This window comes from Neofelis nebulosa, chromosome 16 (genome assembly GCF_028018385.1).
Source record: "Neofelis nebulosa isolate mNeoNeb1 chromosome 16, mNeoNeb1.pri, whole genome shotgun sequence".
Classification (NCBI taxonomy): domain Eukaryota; kingdom Metazoa; phylum Chordata; class Mammalia; order Carnivora; family Felidae; genus Neofelis; species Neofelis nebulosa.
The window spans coordinates 34,696,684-34,711,038 of NC_080797.1; the positions used below are offsets into that span (position 1 = coordinate 34,696,684).

General features: G+C 41.9%; 1 protein-coding gene across 5 annotated transcripts in view; it reads left to right on the top strand.

The window, feature by feature from the left end:
* The window catches only part of STAT3 (signal transducer and activator of transcription 3), a 70,128-nt gene that overhangs the window by 31,841 nt on the left and 23,932 nt on the right, over window positions 1-14,355 (top strand). For all 5 annotated transcript variants that reach the window (XM_058704283.1, XM_058704282.1, XM_058704281.1 and 2 more), the window contains 3 exons: window positions 6,333-6,483; window positions 7,396-7,540; window positions 8,398-8,496. In XM_058704283.1, the coding sequence (XP_058560266.1) occupies window positions 6,356-6,483; window positions 7,396-7,540; window positions 8,398-8,496 (372 nt within the window). In that variant the 5' untranslated portion in view covers window positions 6,333-6,355. The remainder of the gene's footprint in view (window positions 1-6,332; window positions 6,484-7,395; window positions 7,541-8,397; window positions 8,497-14,355) is intronic.

Consider the following 14,355-nt stretch of genomic DNA (forward strand, 5'->3'; position numbering starts at 1 on the left):
GGATTTCTGTTACTTTATACTTTGGTTGCCTTAGTCACTGGCCTTTTCTAACAGCAAAGAGGATGTTAGAATAGGCAACCAATAAAATATGTCTATGCTCTATTTATAATATAGGTATTTCGAACATAGATTGTGGCTAACACCCAAAGGAGAGTCTTGTGACACATTGCAAGGTGGAACAGAAATTATCTTTAGATCACTTTCTGTTTTGGATTGTTGTATGCCCCTGGCTTTTGTCTCTCTCCTCACTTTGGCCCCTCACTCCACTGCCCCTGTCATAAACGCACTGGCGCATGGATGTGAAGTGCAAATCTGAATTTAAAATGAAGTTTTATATAGTGATGTAATGAATCCCTTTCGTAAGCAGTCCTGATTTGTGTTTCTCAACACATCTCTTGGTTTCCTTAGAATGCAGTACATAAATGAGAACTGTGACTTTGGATAAACTTTTTAGTGATCTTTACAGTAATAAGTTCCCCATTAGACAATAGCTGTTTGCTTTATGACTTGTTGGTAAGTTATCCCCAAGGGGTTGAGAAATTCCTGTTTTGAAAAGTCCGGAAAGTCTTTGGTGACTTACTGTTTCATTTTTATTTTTCTTTTCTCTAAAGTTGTAGAGAACACGATCACACTGAGGTTCCCCTCCTATGCTGGCACCTCCTGTCTGCTAACCTAAACTTAGCACTTACACCTTGAGAGAACGACGCCCGATGTCATGCCCTAAGCCAGCCCCTGTATGGAATGAACTCATTTCTCTCCTGTGCACCCAGAATGATACTTGGCATTCAAATTGTGCAAATCATTTTCTGTGTGTCCTGCTGTTCAGTGAAAGTGGTTATTAAATCACAGGCTTCCCCCTATTCTGCAGATGAGAAATCCTTTAGTTAGACCTTACATGGAGCTCGTTAGATTAATTTGTGATTTGAAAAACCAGAACTGAGATTGTGAAATAAAGTAGGCTCTTGTAAAACTTTTTCCAGTAAAACAGTTGCCACAAGCCAGTTGGCAATGGTTTTCATAGACAATCTGGCTAGTGATCTCTTAAGGATATGCAATTCTTCTGAAGAGCATGTGGGCTGATTGCCCTGTAGCTGCTGTTAATGAAATAGGGTTTGTAGCTAAGCAGCCTGTAAGGAGATCAGCACTATTTGACTCTTTGCCCATGTTCTCCTTAAAAATACTACCTGCTCTCTGCCTTCAATTTACATTGATTAAAAAAAAAAAATAGGATAGCTATTACGATATTACCTAGAGTGACTAGACTAAGAAGTAGAGCATAACGTCAGTCATTTTTGCTTTAATTTTATGGGAAAAAACTAGTAACTGGTTTCTGGTCTAAGTAATGACATAATTATTGTACTACTTAACTATATCCCATTTGTGTTGTCTCCCCACTAAAACCAAAACCTCAACAACAAAAACCCCTCTGAGTTGTGGACTTGAAATGAATTGGGCAATTTTCAAGAACTTGTAATTTTTTTTAATGGTTTGAAAATGCAGACATTCATGTGTGACCTCAACATTCATCTCTAATTGAGCAGGTGTGATGGGATGTTGCTTTGTGGCTCTAACATGGAACATCAGGGAATAGACTGTGATGGTTCTACATTTGTATCCAAGATAAGCAATTAAATAATCAGTCTATTTTTTATCAATTTATAACACTGAATTTTATAAAAAGTGAGTGTCTAGGGGTCCCTGGCTGGCTCAGTCTGTAGGGCAGGCAACTCTTGATCTCAGGGTTGGGAGTTCAAGTCTCACATTGGGATAGAGTGTACTTAAAAAAAAAAAAAAAAGTTGTCTATTTCTTTAAATCCTTTATTAGGAAAACTATAGCTTTTTGGTTACACAAGAGCAGCAGTATCCAATAAAAATAGAATGCAAGTCACATATGTAATGTTAAATTTTCTTTTTAATTAAAAAAAAATTTTTAATGTTTATTTATTTTTGAGAGAGAGACAGAACATGAGCGGGGGAGGGGCAGAGAGAGAGGGAGACAGAATCTGAAGCAGGCTCCAGGCTCTGAGCTGTCAGCACAGAGCCTGGTGCGGGGCTCGAACTCACAAACTGTGAGATCGTGACCTGAGACGAAGTCGGCCGCTTAACAGACTGAGCCACCCAGGTGCCCCTGTAATGTTAAATTTTCTAGTAGCCACATTAGAAGTAGAAAGATTTAGTGAAATTAATTTTAATAATATATTTTATTTAACCCAGTACATCCAAGATATTATCATTTCAACATTAGTGAGATATTTTACATTCTTTTTTTTTTGTATTAAGTCTTCAAAACCCACTGTACATTTTACACTTACAGTATATCTCAGTTTGAACTAGCCACATTTTGAGTGCTCACTAGCCACATGTGGCTAGTGGCCACCATATTGAATTAATGTAAATCTAGAGTTTCAACACATTTGTGTGCAGTAGACTCTACATAAATTGACATATTATACAGATTTCTATGCAGATCACATCCTGAGAAACATAAGGCAGATCTTGACACTTTTAGTTCTGAGGCAGATTTTAACTCGGCCCTAATGTGAATATTGTAAGAGAATTCTAATGGCCTTTGATTTCTTATTGAGGGTAACACACGCCACGGTTATAGTGCCTCAGCTACCCCTTTCATTCCAGCCAGTGTTTGGTATACATGTACCACTGCCCAAGCAGCATCTGTCCTGTGGCAGCTTGGTCTTGGGGGTGGCAAGGAGAGGGGCAACCGCAAAGGCATGGTAGATGAACGTGTTTGGGAGGTTCCTAAGAGGATAGAAGACATTGTTTAGAAAAAAAAAAATTCCCAAGCACCCAGGAAACTTACTTAATTCCCCTCTAATGCTGTTGGAAAATTGAATTTATTTGTGGAAACGTATTGGTCTGATTGGGGCAAATATCTCATTCTGAAATTCTCATCTCTTTGCTTTATTGAATTTTTTCATCAGTGGAATTTAAGCCCTTGGTACATGAGGAGGGAAATACCTCAGGTCTGTGCTATAAGTGTAAATTACACACCGGATTTAGAGAAGTCAGTACCAGAGGAAGAATGTAAAGTATCTCATTAATTATTGTGCAGTTATATGTTGAAGTGATAACATTTTATACTCTATGTAGATAGATATGTATGTCTATGTATATCTATGTAGATATATATACCTATGTATATATCTACATAGATATGTATATATATACTATATATTTTAAGTGTTTTTAATTTTATTATTTATTATTTTTTTAAGTAAGCCTGTGCCCCACGCGAGGCTTGAACTCACAAGCCTGAGATCAAGAGTTTCATGCTCTCGTGGGGCGCCTGGGTGGCTCAGTTGGTTAAGTGTCCAGCTTCAGCTCAGGTCATGATCTCACTCTCTGTGAGTCTGAGCCCCACATTGGTCTCTGTGCTGACAGCTCAGAGCCTGGAGCCTGCTTCGGATTCCATGTCTCTCCCTCTCTTTGCCCCTCCCCCACTTGCGTTCTCTCTCTCAAAAAAAAAAAAATAACTAAACAATTTAAAAAATTTTAATTTACTTGTTTCTTTTTAGTTTTTTAATATGGCTACTAGAAAACCCAAGATTCTGTATGTGGCTTGCATTACATCTCTTTTGGATGGTGTTCCTTAGATTGTTCATTGTTCAGTATAAAAGACCACTGCGGGGGGCGCCTGGGTGGCTCAGTCAGTTAAGCGGCCGACTTCGGCTTGGGTCATGATCTCGCGGTCCGTGAGTTCGAGCCCCACGTCGGTCTCTGTGCTGACAGCTCAGAGCCTGGAGCCTGTTTCGGATTCTGTGTCTCCCTCTCTCTGACCCTCCCCCGTCATGCTCTGTCTCTCTTTGTCTCAAAAATAAATAAACGTTAAAAAAAAAAAAAAAAAAAAAAGACCACTGGGAAGGTCCTGCCTGTGCTTTCCTGAATGTATGCTTGAGAGCTTGACAGTTGATGGCACCTCTGGGATCCTGCACCCTGGCAGTAGCAGGCAGGTTATTCTGTGTGTGTTCCCACAAAAGTGGGAAGGAACCTGCAGCACAGGCCTCTTAGTTTCTGTACAAAAACCTGATCCTGAATCACTTAGCTACCATTATACTTGCCGCTTGGGGAACAGAAGACCTATTGGTTTTTTGTTTTGTTTTGTTTTGTTTTAATTTTTATTTTTGAGAGAGACAGAGGCAGAATGCAGGTGGGTTAGGGGCAGAGAGAGAGGGAGGCACAGAATCCGAAGCAGGCTCCAGGCTCCGAGCTGTCAGCACAGAGCCCGACGCGGGGCTCGAACCCACGAGCTGTGAGATCGGGACCTGAGCCGAAGTTGGACGCTCAACCAACTGAACCACCCAGGTACCCCAAGACCTGTTGGTTTTGTTACCAGTTTGCTCTGTAATTTTTATGATTTTTTAAATATTTATTTGTTTATGTTTATTTTTGAGAGAGAGAGAGAGAGAATGAGAGTGAGTGGGGGAGGGGGAGAGAGAGAGAGAAAGAGAGAGAGAGGGAGGGAGGGAGGGAGACACAGACAGGATCCAAGATGGGCTCTGCACTAATAGCACAGAGCCCAATGTGGGACTTAAACTCACAAACCATGAGGTTATGACCTGAGCCAAAGTTGGATGCTTAACTGACTGGGCCACTCAGGTGCCCTGACTCCGTAATTTTTATGAAAGGGGCAGTTATAAGGGTGCTTCTTCATGCCTCCTCTGAAAAATAAATAAAGAACTCTGGATAAGTGTACATGTTTGTGTGCCTTCAGTCTTTCATTAAATGTTCTCACAATCCCAGAGAACCATCTCAGTATACTTTGATCTGTACATATGTCACTCTTTGGCTATTACTCGTAGTCATTTTTACAACCTCTTAAGACTGCTTGGTCTGTACTGATGTTTCCATGGCACGCCTGGGTGGCTCAGTTGGTTGAGTGTCCAGCTCTTGATTTTGGCTCAAGTCATGATCTCATGGTCGTTGCATAGAGCCCTTGTCCAGCTCTGCACTAGGCATGGAGGCTGCTTAAGATTCTGTCTTTCCCCCTCCCTCTGCCCCAATACCTGCTTTCACGCTCTCGCTCTCTCTCTCTCTCTCTCTCAAAAAAAAAAGCGGGGGGGGGCGCCTGGGTGGCTCAGTTGGTTAAGCGTCCGACTTCGGCTCAGGTCATGATCTCACAGTCCATGAGCTTGAGCCCCGCGTCAGGCTCTGTGCTCACAGCTCAGAGCCTGGAGCCTGCTTTGGATTCTGTGTCTCCCTCTCTCTCTGCCCCTCCCCTGCTCATGCTCTGTCTCTCTCTGTCTCAAAAATGAATACAAACATTAAAAATTTTTTGGAAAAAAAAATGACATTTCCGTGACCCAAGCTATTCAGAAAGAGGACTAAAGGTGGTTAGCCAGGCTGGTTTCTCATACCTGAGCATTTCCCTGGTGTATTCATGAGCTTGTATGCCTGGGGACAAAACTTGCATGCCTGGTATTTAGCATCTCTTCTTTCTCATCCCGGAATGAGAACTTTCAAAACAAAATTACTTTTCATTGAGTGGGAGAATCCCAGGCAGGTCCTTGCTTATACTTTTAAACCTGTATTCCTTGAGTTTTGCTCTCCGTCCTCCCTGAGCAGCCACATCCCGCATTTTGGTTTCAGTTTAGGTTTGGTGTATATTCCTTCCAGTTCACCCAGTGAAAAGGGGGGATTGGGTGGAAAGGAAGGAGCTAACATCTGTTCAGCATCTGTTGTGTGCCAGGCACTGGGCTGGGTTCTTTGGAATTATCTCAACAACCATGAGAAATAGAAATTATGATCTCGGGGCGCCTGGGTGGCTCAGTCGGTTGAGCGCTGACTTCGGCTCAGGTCACGATCTCGCGGTCCGTGAGTTCGAGCCCCGCATCGGGCCCCTGTGCTGACAGCTCAGAGCCCGGAGCCTGTTTCGGATTCTGTGTCTCCCTCTCTCTGACCCTCCCCCATTCATGCTCTGTCTCTCTCTGTCTCAAAAATAAATAAACGTTAAAAAAAAAATTAAAAAAAAAAAAAAAAGAAATTATGATCTCTTCCTCTGATGAGGAAGTGGAAACCTGGAGGTTATGTAATTTTTCAGCTTCACATACTTCTGGTAGATAATGGATTCTGGAACTTGGCAGAGGCCATGCTGACCTTGACATCCTAGCCAATAAGAAGTTGCGACGTGGTTCCAGAGTTAGAGACTGTGAATGTGTACGTATTGTTGTACACGGGGAGAAACACGCAGGATCCTTTCCAAAGCATCTTTTATTCCTAAGCGCAGATCTGATGCCTGTGTTGGGTAGGTGGGGTGTTTCTAGATTATTGACTCCTACTTGGGCTTGCAGTGACCATATGAACACTTTGGTTTACAGCTGGGACCCCTGACTCCCGCAGGATGGCCCAATGGAATCAGCTACAGCAGCTCGACACACGGTACCTGGAGCAGCTTCATCAGCTGTACAGTGACAGCTTCCCGATGGAGCTGCGGCAGTTTCTGGCCCCTTGGATTGAGAGTCAAGATTGGTAAGTCCTTCCTGAGAAACTCCCCAAATTGTCAGGTTTTGGTTTGAGTCAAGAGACGTAACGTGCTGTAGCTTCATTCTGTGCTAACTATTTCATCAAAAAACTTAGGGGTGTAGGTGGTGGGGTGAAAGAGATCAGGAGATAAAGAGGTACTCTCGGTCTTGTAAAAACGTTTTCTGTATTAGAAGTGTGTGTGGGCAACTGTCTCTTGGCACATTGAAGCAGCCTGCTTGGTGGTGGATGTTTTGAAGGCTGATTTGGATCTCATTGACTTGGTGAGATCCTCTGTGTGTTCTGACACTCCAGGCATGTGCTACAAATATTTTTTATCTCAATGAAAGTTCTGGCATGGGTAGAGATTCGGGCCCATAATTATGATTCCCTTTTAGTTATAGGAAGAGACACAGATAAGAGAAATAGACTCTTTTATAGAGGAGATAATGGCACAGAATTCCAATGACTGTTTCCTTCATTTTAATGTGTTCAGATCTACCTATTAATTTTCATTTCATTCCAGCCTGTGACCTAGTTTTTCTAGAGTTTGGTGAGGGGCCAGGGAGATGATGCAGAGAGGATGGAGATAGACCATGCCAGCCTGGGATTGCTTATTAGCTACTACTAATCTGACCTCAGAGCTAAGAATTTAAAAGCACAACAGCATATATGTCCACTTCACCTGAATATTTTTATTATAAGTATAGACTCTGACAGTGGCTACTGGGATCTGGAATAATTGTTAATAATCATTGAATTCATAATATTTCTTGTTGCTCAGCAAGGTGAATCTAAGTGATGAGTGGGTTAAAGCATCGGTTTGCCTTGTTTTCTACCCTCCTTGATGGTTTCTATGCGTGTGCATGCGCATGTGTGTGTGTAGGTTTCAGAATCATTCTGTATCCTTCTTTTTCCTAGGGCATATGCGGCCAGCAAAGAATCACATGCTACTTTGGTGTTTCATAATCTCTTGGGTGAGATCGACCAGCAGTACAGCCGTTTCCTACAGGAATCGAATGTTCTCTATCAACACAATCTGCGAAGAATCAAGCAGTTCCTTCAGGTGTGATGAGAAACTTGACCCTGCAGAGTAGGGTGTTCACTTTCTGTCCAGGGAGTATTTCTTTTCTTATTTGGCTAAGTATTGAGATCCTATCTTGTACTTTCAATCAAAGGAGAAGCTAGTAGCCCTTTCTCAAACCTCTGTATACCCACCCTTGAGCATCTTTATCTGAAATCCGCTTCTTTTGTCTGTTGAGGTAATGCTAGGATTGTTATGTTAATTATATTATGTTAGCATGTTAATAACATGATCAGTAACTAGTGGTTTCACAGGAAGATGAGTTATTTTTATTTTTTAATTTTTATTCATTTTTTAAGAAACTTTAAAAAATGTTTATTTTTGAGAGAGAGAGAGAGAGCGCACAAGCAGGGGAGGGACAGAGAGAGACACGCACAGAATCTGAAGCAGGCTCCAGGCTCTGAGGTGTCAGCATAGAGCCTGGTACAGGGCTTGAACCCACGAACCGTGAGATCATGACCTGAGCCGAAGTCGGATGCTCAACCGACTGAGCCACCCAGGTGCTCCAGTGACTTATTTTTAAATGTTAAATGTTTGACCATAACTGGATACTCTTAGACAAAGTCTGTTGCCTTTGACCAGGATAACATACTGTCCAAAGACTCAGACTAACATGTCTTCAGTCACAGGTGTACAGCTCATTGTGACGATCTTTTTCCTGTTCGCCCCTTCATCTCCCACTGGTGGGGGTCAGGCTCTGAGGCCCTCGTTTTATTGTTTCATATAGTAGATGTAATGCTCATCAGTCTATGAGGAAGTTAGCTTTAAGTTAGCAAAGTTGGATCCGCATTTCCTTAGTCTGCTGCTACTACTTTTCATTCCCTCTCTCCCACCTACAGAGCAGGTATCTGGAGAAGCCAATGGAGATTGCCCGAATTGTGGCCCGGTGCCTGTGGGAAGAGTCCCGCCTGCTCCAGACTGCGGCCACTGCAGCCCAGGTGAGCCGTGGGAAGAAACAAAGCACTATTGAAGATGTGCTTTCCTTCTGACGTTCAAAGATGTGCTTGCTCTTACCCAGTTGTTAGGGCGTGCACCGACCTCCATGGTAGAAGTGGGTGTTTTGGTGTTTTTTCTTCTATCCAATGAAAAGAATTCATTTTTTTTTTCTTGAGTATATAATGCACTCTCCTTTAAAAAAAAATTTTTTTTTTTAACATTACACAATGGTACAGGGAAGAAAGTTTTACAAAAATCTGCAATGTCACTCCCTTCCTTTATTATCTCTTCCCAGGAAACCAACATTAATAGTGTGGTATATATGGTTTCATACCTTTCTCCAGACTCATATAGATTACAGAAAATACACACACACACACACACACACACACACACACACACACACATCATATTTAAATGGGTTTACTTCTCTGCCTCTTGCTTTTTTCATTTAATATTATGTCATATAAATCCTTCTAAGTCCAGTACTATAAAGCTAACTCATTTTCTTTATTTGCTCTATAATATTCTGTGGTATAGATTTGCTATACTTTATTCAATTATTCTTTCTTTGACATTTGCTTCATCCTGGTTTTTTTCCCCCCATTATAAACACTACTGCAATGTCTCCCTATACAACTTTATGTTTGCATTTTGATTTCTCTATGGTAAATTTCCAGGCATGGAATTGCTGGGTCAAAGGGTGTATATATTTTAGTTTTATAGATCTAGATTCCCTTCTCTAAAGACTGTACCAGTTCACGTTTGCACGAGTGGGGTATGATAAGGTACTGTTCCTGGGTGCCACCTTGGATATTATTTGAGACTGAATCATTCAGGTTCATGTGCATTTCTCTTTTGTGCTTAAGTTTGAGAATATCCTCACTAGAGCTAGAGATGTGGTTAGCCTAGGGGATAGAGAGAACATGACACTAACTTCCACTGGGAAACAGTTCCATGCCACTGGCCCCATCACTTCTGTTGTTATATGACAGACATATCACTTATATTGATATATGATAGACATATCTATCTAGAACATCTAATATATTATCTATGTAGAATATCTAAAATATCTGTAACATCCAATCTATTATGTGTGTATGTGTGGATATATCTTACTGTGTTGTGCTAGTTATCGTGACCCCTTGGTTTAGAGGACGTTGTGGCCTGGGAGAAACAGAAAAATCAAACAATTTTATAATGCAATAAAATATAAAATTAAAATATACTAAAAAAGAAGAACGAAACTTAAATAGATCAGTGACCATAAATATATATTGAAAAAAACTTTTAAAAAACTGTACACTCCCTTTCCCACCAAAAAAAGCTAATAGGCCCGATGGTTTAAAAGTTTTATTTTAACGGACTTTCATGGTATGGATTGTTCTGTTATCATTCAAACTCTTCCAAAGTCTAGAAAGAAAAGAGATGTTTCCAACTTATTTTATGAGGCTGGAATAATCCTAATATCAAAACCCAAAAAAGACAGTGTAAGTAAAGAAAATGATTACGATTTTGGTATCCTAGTTAGTGTACCAACCATGGCTTATATTCTAGGAGTGCAAGGATGGCTCAACATTAGGAATTCTATTAATGTAATTCACTAAATTAGTAAGATAAAGAAGAAAAACCCTCATTTTTGTTAGACAACAAATGTAGTGTCCATTCTAGATAAGAAGTAAGAAACTTTCTTAACACAGTAAATAAAATTTGTCAGAACTTTCTTAACACAATAAAGAATATTTGTCAGAAACCAAACAGAACAGTATGCACATGATGGAACACTAAACTATTCTCATTAAAAGCAGTTACAAGATTGAGGATGCCTCTTGCCATTAATGTTTTTCTGAAGGATTCAGCCAATACAGTAAGACAGAAAAAGGAATGAGGGCATAAATGTTGGAAAGCTAGAGACAAAATTGTCATTATTTATAGATGGATAGGGCTTCCTACAAGATCCAAGGGAGATAATTAAAAAGAAACAAAAAAACAAAAAACAAAAACACCACTATTGGAGGGGCACCTGGGTGGTTCAGTCAGTTAAGTGTCTGACTCTTGATTTTGGCTTGGGTCATGATCCCACGGTTCCTGGGTTCGAGCCCTGCATACACCTCTATGCTGACAGGAGCCTGCTTGCAATTCTCCCTCCTTCTGCCTCTCCCCCTCCCCTGCTCACGCTCTTTCTCTCTCTCTCTCAAAATAAATAAGCTAAGAAAAATAAAAAAGAAAAATAAATAAACTATTGGAACTAACAAGAGTTTAGGAAGATGAATGCATTCAGGATAAATATTTTAAAAATTTTATCTAATTTATTTATTTATTTATTTATTTATTTATAATTTTTATTTTATATTTTTGAGAGAGACAGAGTGTGGGGGAGGAGCAGAGAGAGAGGGAGACACAGAATCCGAAGCAGGCTCCAGGCTCTGAGCTGTCAGCACAGAGCCCAGCATGGGGCTCAAACCCACGAACCGTGACATCATGAGCTGAGCTGAAGTTGGATGCTCAACTGACTGAGCCACCCAGGAATCCCTATTTATTTCTTTCTGAGAGAAAGAGAGAGAATCCCATGAGGTTCAGAGAGAGAAGGAGAGAGAAGGAGAAGAGAGTCAGAGCCCGGAGCGGGGCTAGAGCTCACCCGATGTGGGGCTCAAACTCATGAACCGTGAGATCATGACCTGAGCCAAAAGCAAGAGTCAGACGTTCAACCGACTGAGCCAGCCAGGTGCCCCACCATCGTAACCATTTTTAAGTGTATAGGTCAGTAGTGTTAAGTTCAATAACATTATTGTGCAACCTGTCTTCAGAATGCTTTTCATCTTGCAAAAGTAAAATTCTGTACCCATTAAACAGTAGCTCTTTTTCATTCCCCTTTTATTCTAGTCACTGGCAACCACCATTCTACTTTCTGTCTCTGTGAATTTGACTACTCTGGGGACCTTATTAGAAGTGGAATCATAACACTGTTTGTATTTTTGTGACTGGTTTATTTCACTTACCGTAATTCCTCACAGTTCATCCTTGTTATATCACATGTCAGAATTTCCTTCCTTTCAAAGACTAAATAATGTTCCACTGTATGTATACCCCATTTTGTTTATCCATTTGTCTGTTGAGGGACACTTGGGTGACATCCACCTTTTGACTCTTGTGAATAATGCCGTTATGAACATAAGTGTACCATTTTTTTCTCTTACAAGACAAAGATGTAGCAGGAACATAGAAGAAAGGACATCTAAGTCTAACTGAGGGAGTCAGGGAAGGTATCACGGAGAGAGAGATTGTGTTTGAGCCAAGACGTAAGGCTGATTACATGTGCACCAGGCTGATGAGGAGAGAGCCCTCCAGGCAGAGAGAAGATCGTGTTCAGACAGGGAAACCTTAACGTGTGTATTCTTGGGAGGAGTGCGGAAAATTCAGCATCTGGTTGGATAAGGAATGATCAGCTAGTCAAGGGCCATATTGTGAACATCTCTTTAGTCATGCCCAACAGCTGGGCTTTGGAAGAGCAGTTTGCTGCAAGGGTCCTGTGGCCAGACTGCCTGGGTTTGAGCCCCATAGCTATGCCACTTGCTGTGGAGCCTCAGGCAATGGGGGTGTTCCTCTAGTAGGAATGACTATAGTTCCTACTTCATGGAGCTAAATTAATTCATGCCTGTAAAATGCTTAGAACGGTGCCTGACACATGTGAAATGAGCATTAACTGCTTTCTGCTGCTGCCGTCACAATCACTGTCACCATCATGATCACTGTCACCACTCCTGTAAGAAACGGGAACCCACGGAAGAACTTTAAGCGGAAACTGCTGTGCTCCGATATGGGTGAAAGGGTAACTGATAACACTCACTGTTCGACACACTGGAGATAGGGAGGTTGTCCAGGCATCACTAGAGCTTTCTGTTGGGGAGAACCTTTATGTTTGCATCCTGTCCCATAAGATAAAAATATTCGATTTAAGCCAATTTGGGTAGAGGCTCCAACTTTATTTATCATGAGAGGTAGGTGCCCTAAGGATGTTCCCAATCTTAGAGATCAGGCGTTGGCAAACTATGCCCGTGGCTCAAATCCAGCCTGCCATGCCTGATTTTGCAAACGAAATTTTGGGGAACACAGCCACACCCATTTACGTATGCCTTGTCCGTGGTTGTCTTCATGCTGCAGTGACAAGGCTGAGTATTTACAACAGAGCCTGTATGACCCACAAAGCCAAAAATATTTACCACCTGGCCTTTTTAGAAAAAGTTGCAGCCCTTGATCTAGAACTACAAGTCGGATATTTGAGGCTTCAGCCCAGGCCCTACTGTTATTTTCTCTGTTGTCATCAGCTGGCATATTTTGAAGTGTCTCTTATGGGTAAAGCACCAGGAGATAGGAAGACGAGTAGATGTGACCCCTGCTAATCATTGCTCTCAGTCTAGTTGGGATTGAAGGTATACAGACAGTCAAAGTGAGAGAAACACAGAGGAAGATGTGAGTAATCTTGCCTACCGTAGTTGAATAAGGTTTTACAGGAGAGCAAATGGTGGCACTGAGTTTGAAGGTGAATAAGTTCAGGTGTGCTTGTGCAGAAGCACATGTCAGGCAGAGCAGACAGTGTGTGGGGAGGTAGAGTGTGAAAAACATGCTGTATGTGGGGAAGAGTGGGTAGTTTGGGGTGATCGACAGGGAGGGAAGGCTGAGCTTGTTACCAGATTATGTGAAACGTCTGTCTGTGCCGGGCTGAGATGATATACCTGGAGCCAGTGGTTTTTACAAGGGTACTCGAGGCGGGCTTCTGTGGGTGGTAATCAATCACATCCTTTCCCCTTTAAGTGCAATGGCGATTTAGAAATAGACGTGGCAGTCAAACACAGACTAAAATATCCGCTGTGCTGTTGGTCAAATGAGACTGGAAAACATAGTTTGGGCAGGTAACCATGAGGGATTTCAGATGCCTGCCCCTGTGTTAGATGTTGGGATGGAGAGATTGGGTTTGCAGAGCAGTATACATCCATGTGGAGTTTCAGAGACCATAGACTAATACCCACTTAACACTGAGAGATAGATCTCTAGAACCACTTCTAGAAACCAGGCCCTCGCTCCTGCCCTGGGGGTGCCCCAGGAAGGCAGAGGTGGAGGAGAGAGGCACCAGCTAACATGCTGGGTTCTTCGAAGATCTGTGAGTGCAGAGTGTTTCTCTTAATCTCACCGATCAGATGAGTCACTCCCCCTATGAAGAGAATAAATAGGGGTGGAGGTTGCCTTCCCTAAACTTCTCAGGGAAGTTTGTGTTCTCTGGACTTGGATGGGGGCCGTGGGAGAGGGAGAGAATGGATCCCTCTAGAACTGGCATGTTTGGATCACTTTTGAAGACTCCTGGTAGCAGTATAGAGAACAGATTAGAAGTCAGAGAGATCAGTAGTTGGGGCTTGACATGAGCCAGCGGCACAAATAGAGATCTGTTTGCAAGATTACAGAACCTAAAGCCAGGAGAATCCGGTGACTCAGTGTGAAGTCTGTCTTTGAGAATTTCTGCTTTGAAAAACTGGGTCTATAATGTCTTTCCTAGACTCTCAATTCCGTTCTGTTGATGGATTCCTCAGTCCTATGCCAGCACAGACTGTCTTGATCACTGCGGCTTTTATGTGGTCTTTTAAAAAATTTTTAATTTATTCGTCTTAAGTAATCTCTACACCCAACATGGGGCTCAAATTCACCACCCTGAGATCAAGTGCTACACGCTCCTTTGACTGAGCCAGCCAGGAGCCCAGATTTTCTCTTACTTTGATAGAATTTACCATGTTTATATTCCAGGGGCTCTCCGACCTTTTCAAGGCACCACCCTTCCCTTCTCCCGTGAGGTATTCTCTCTTCATGTA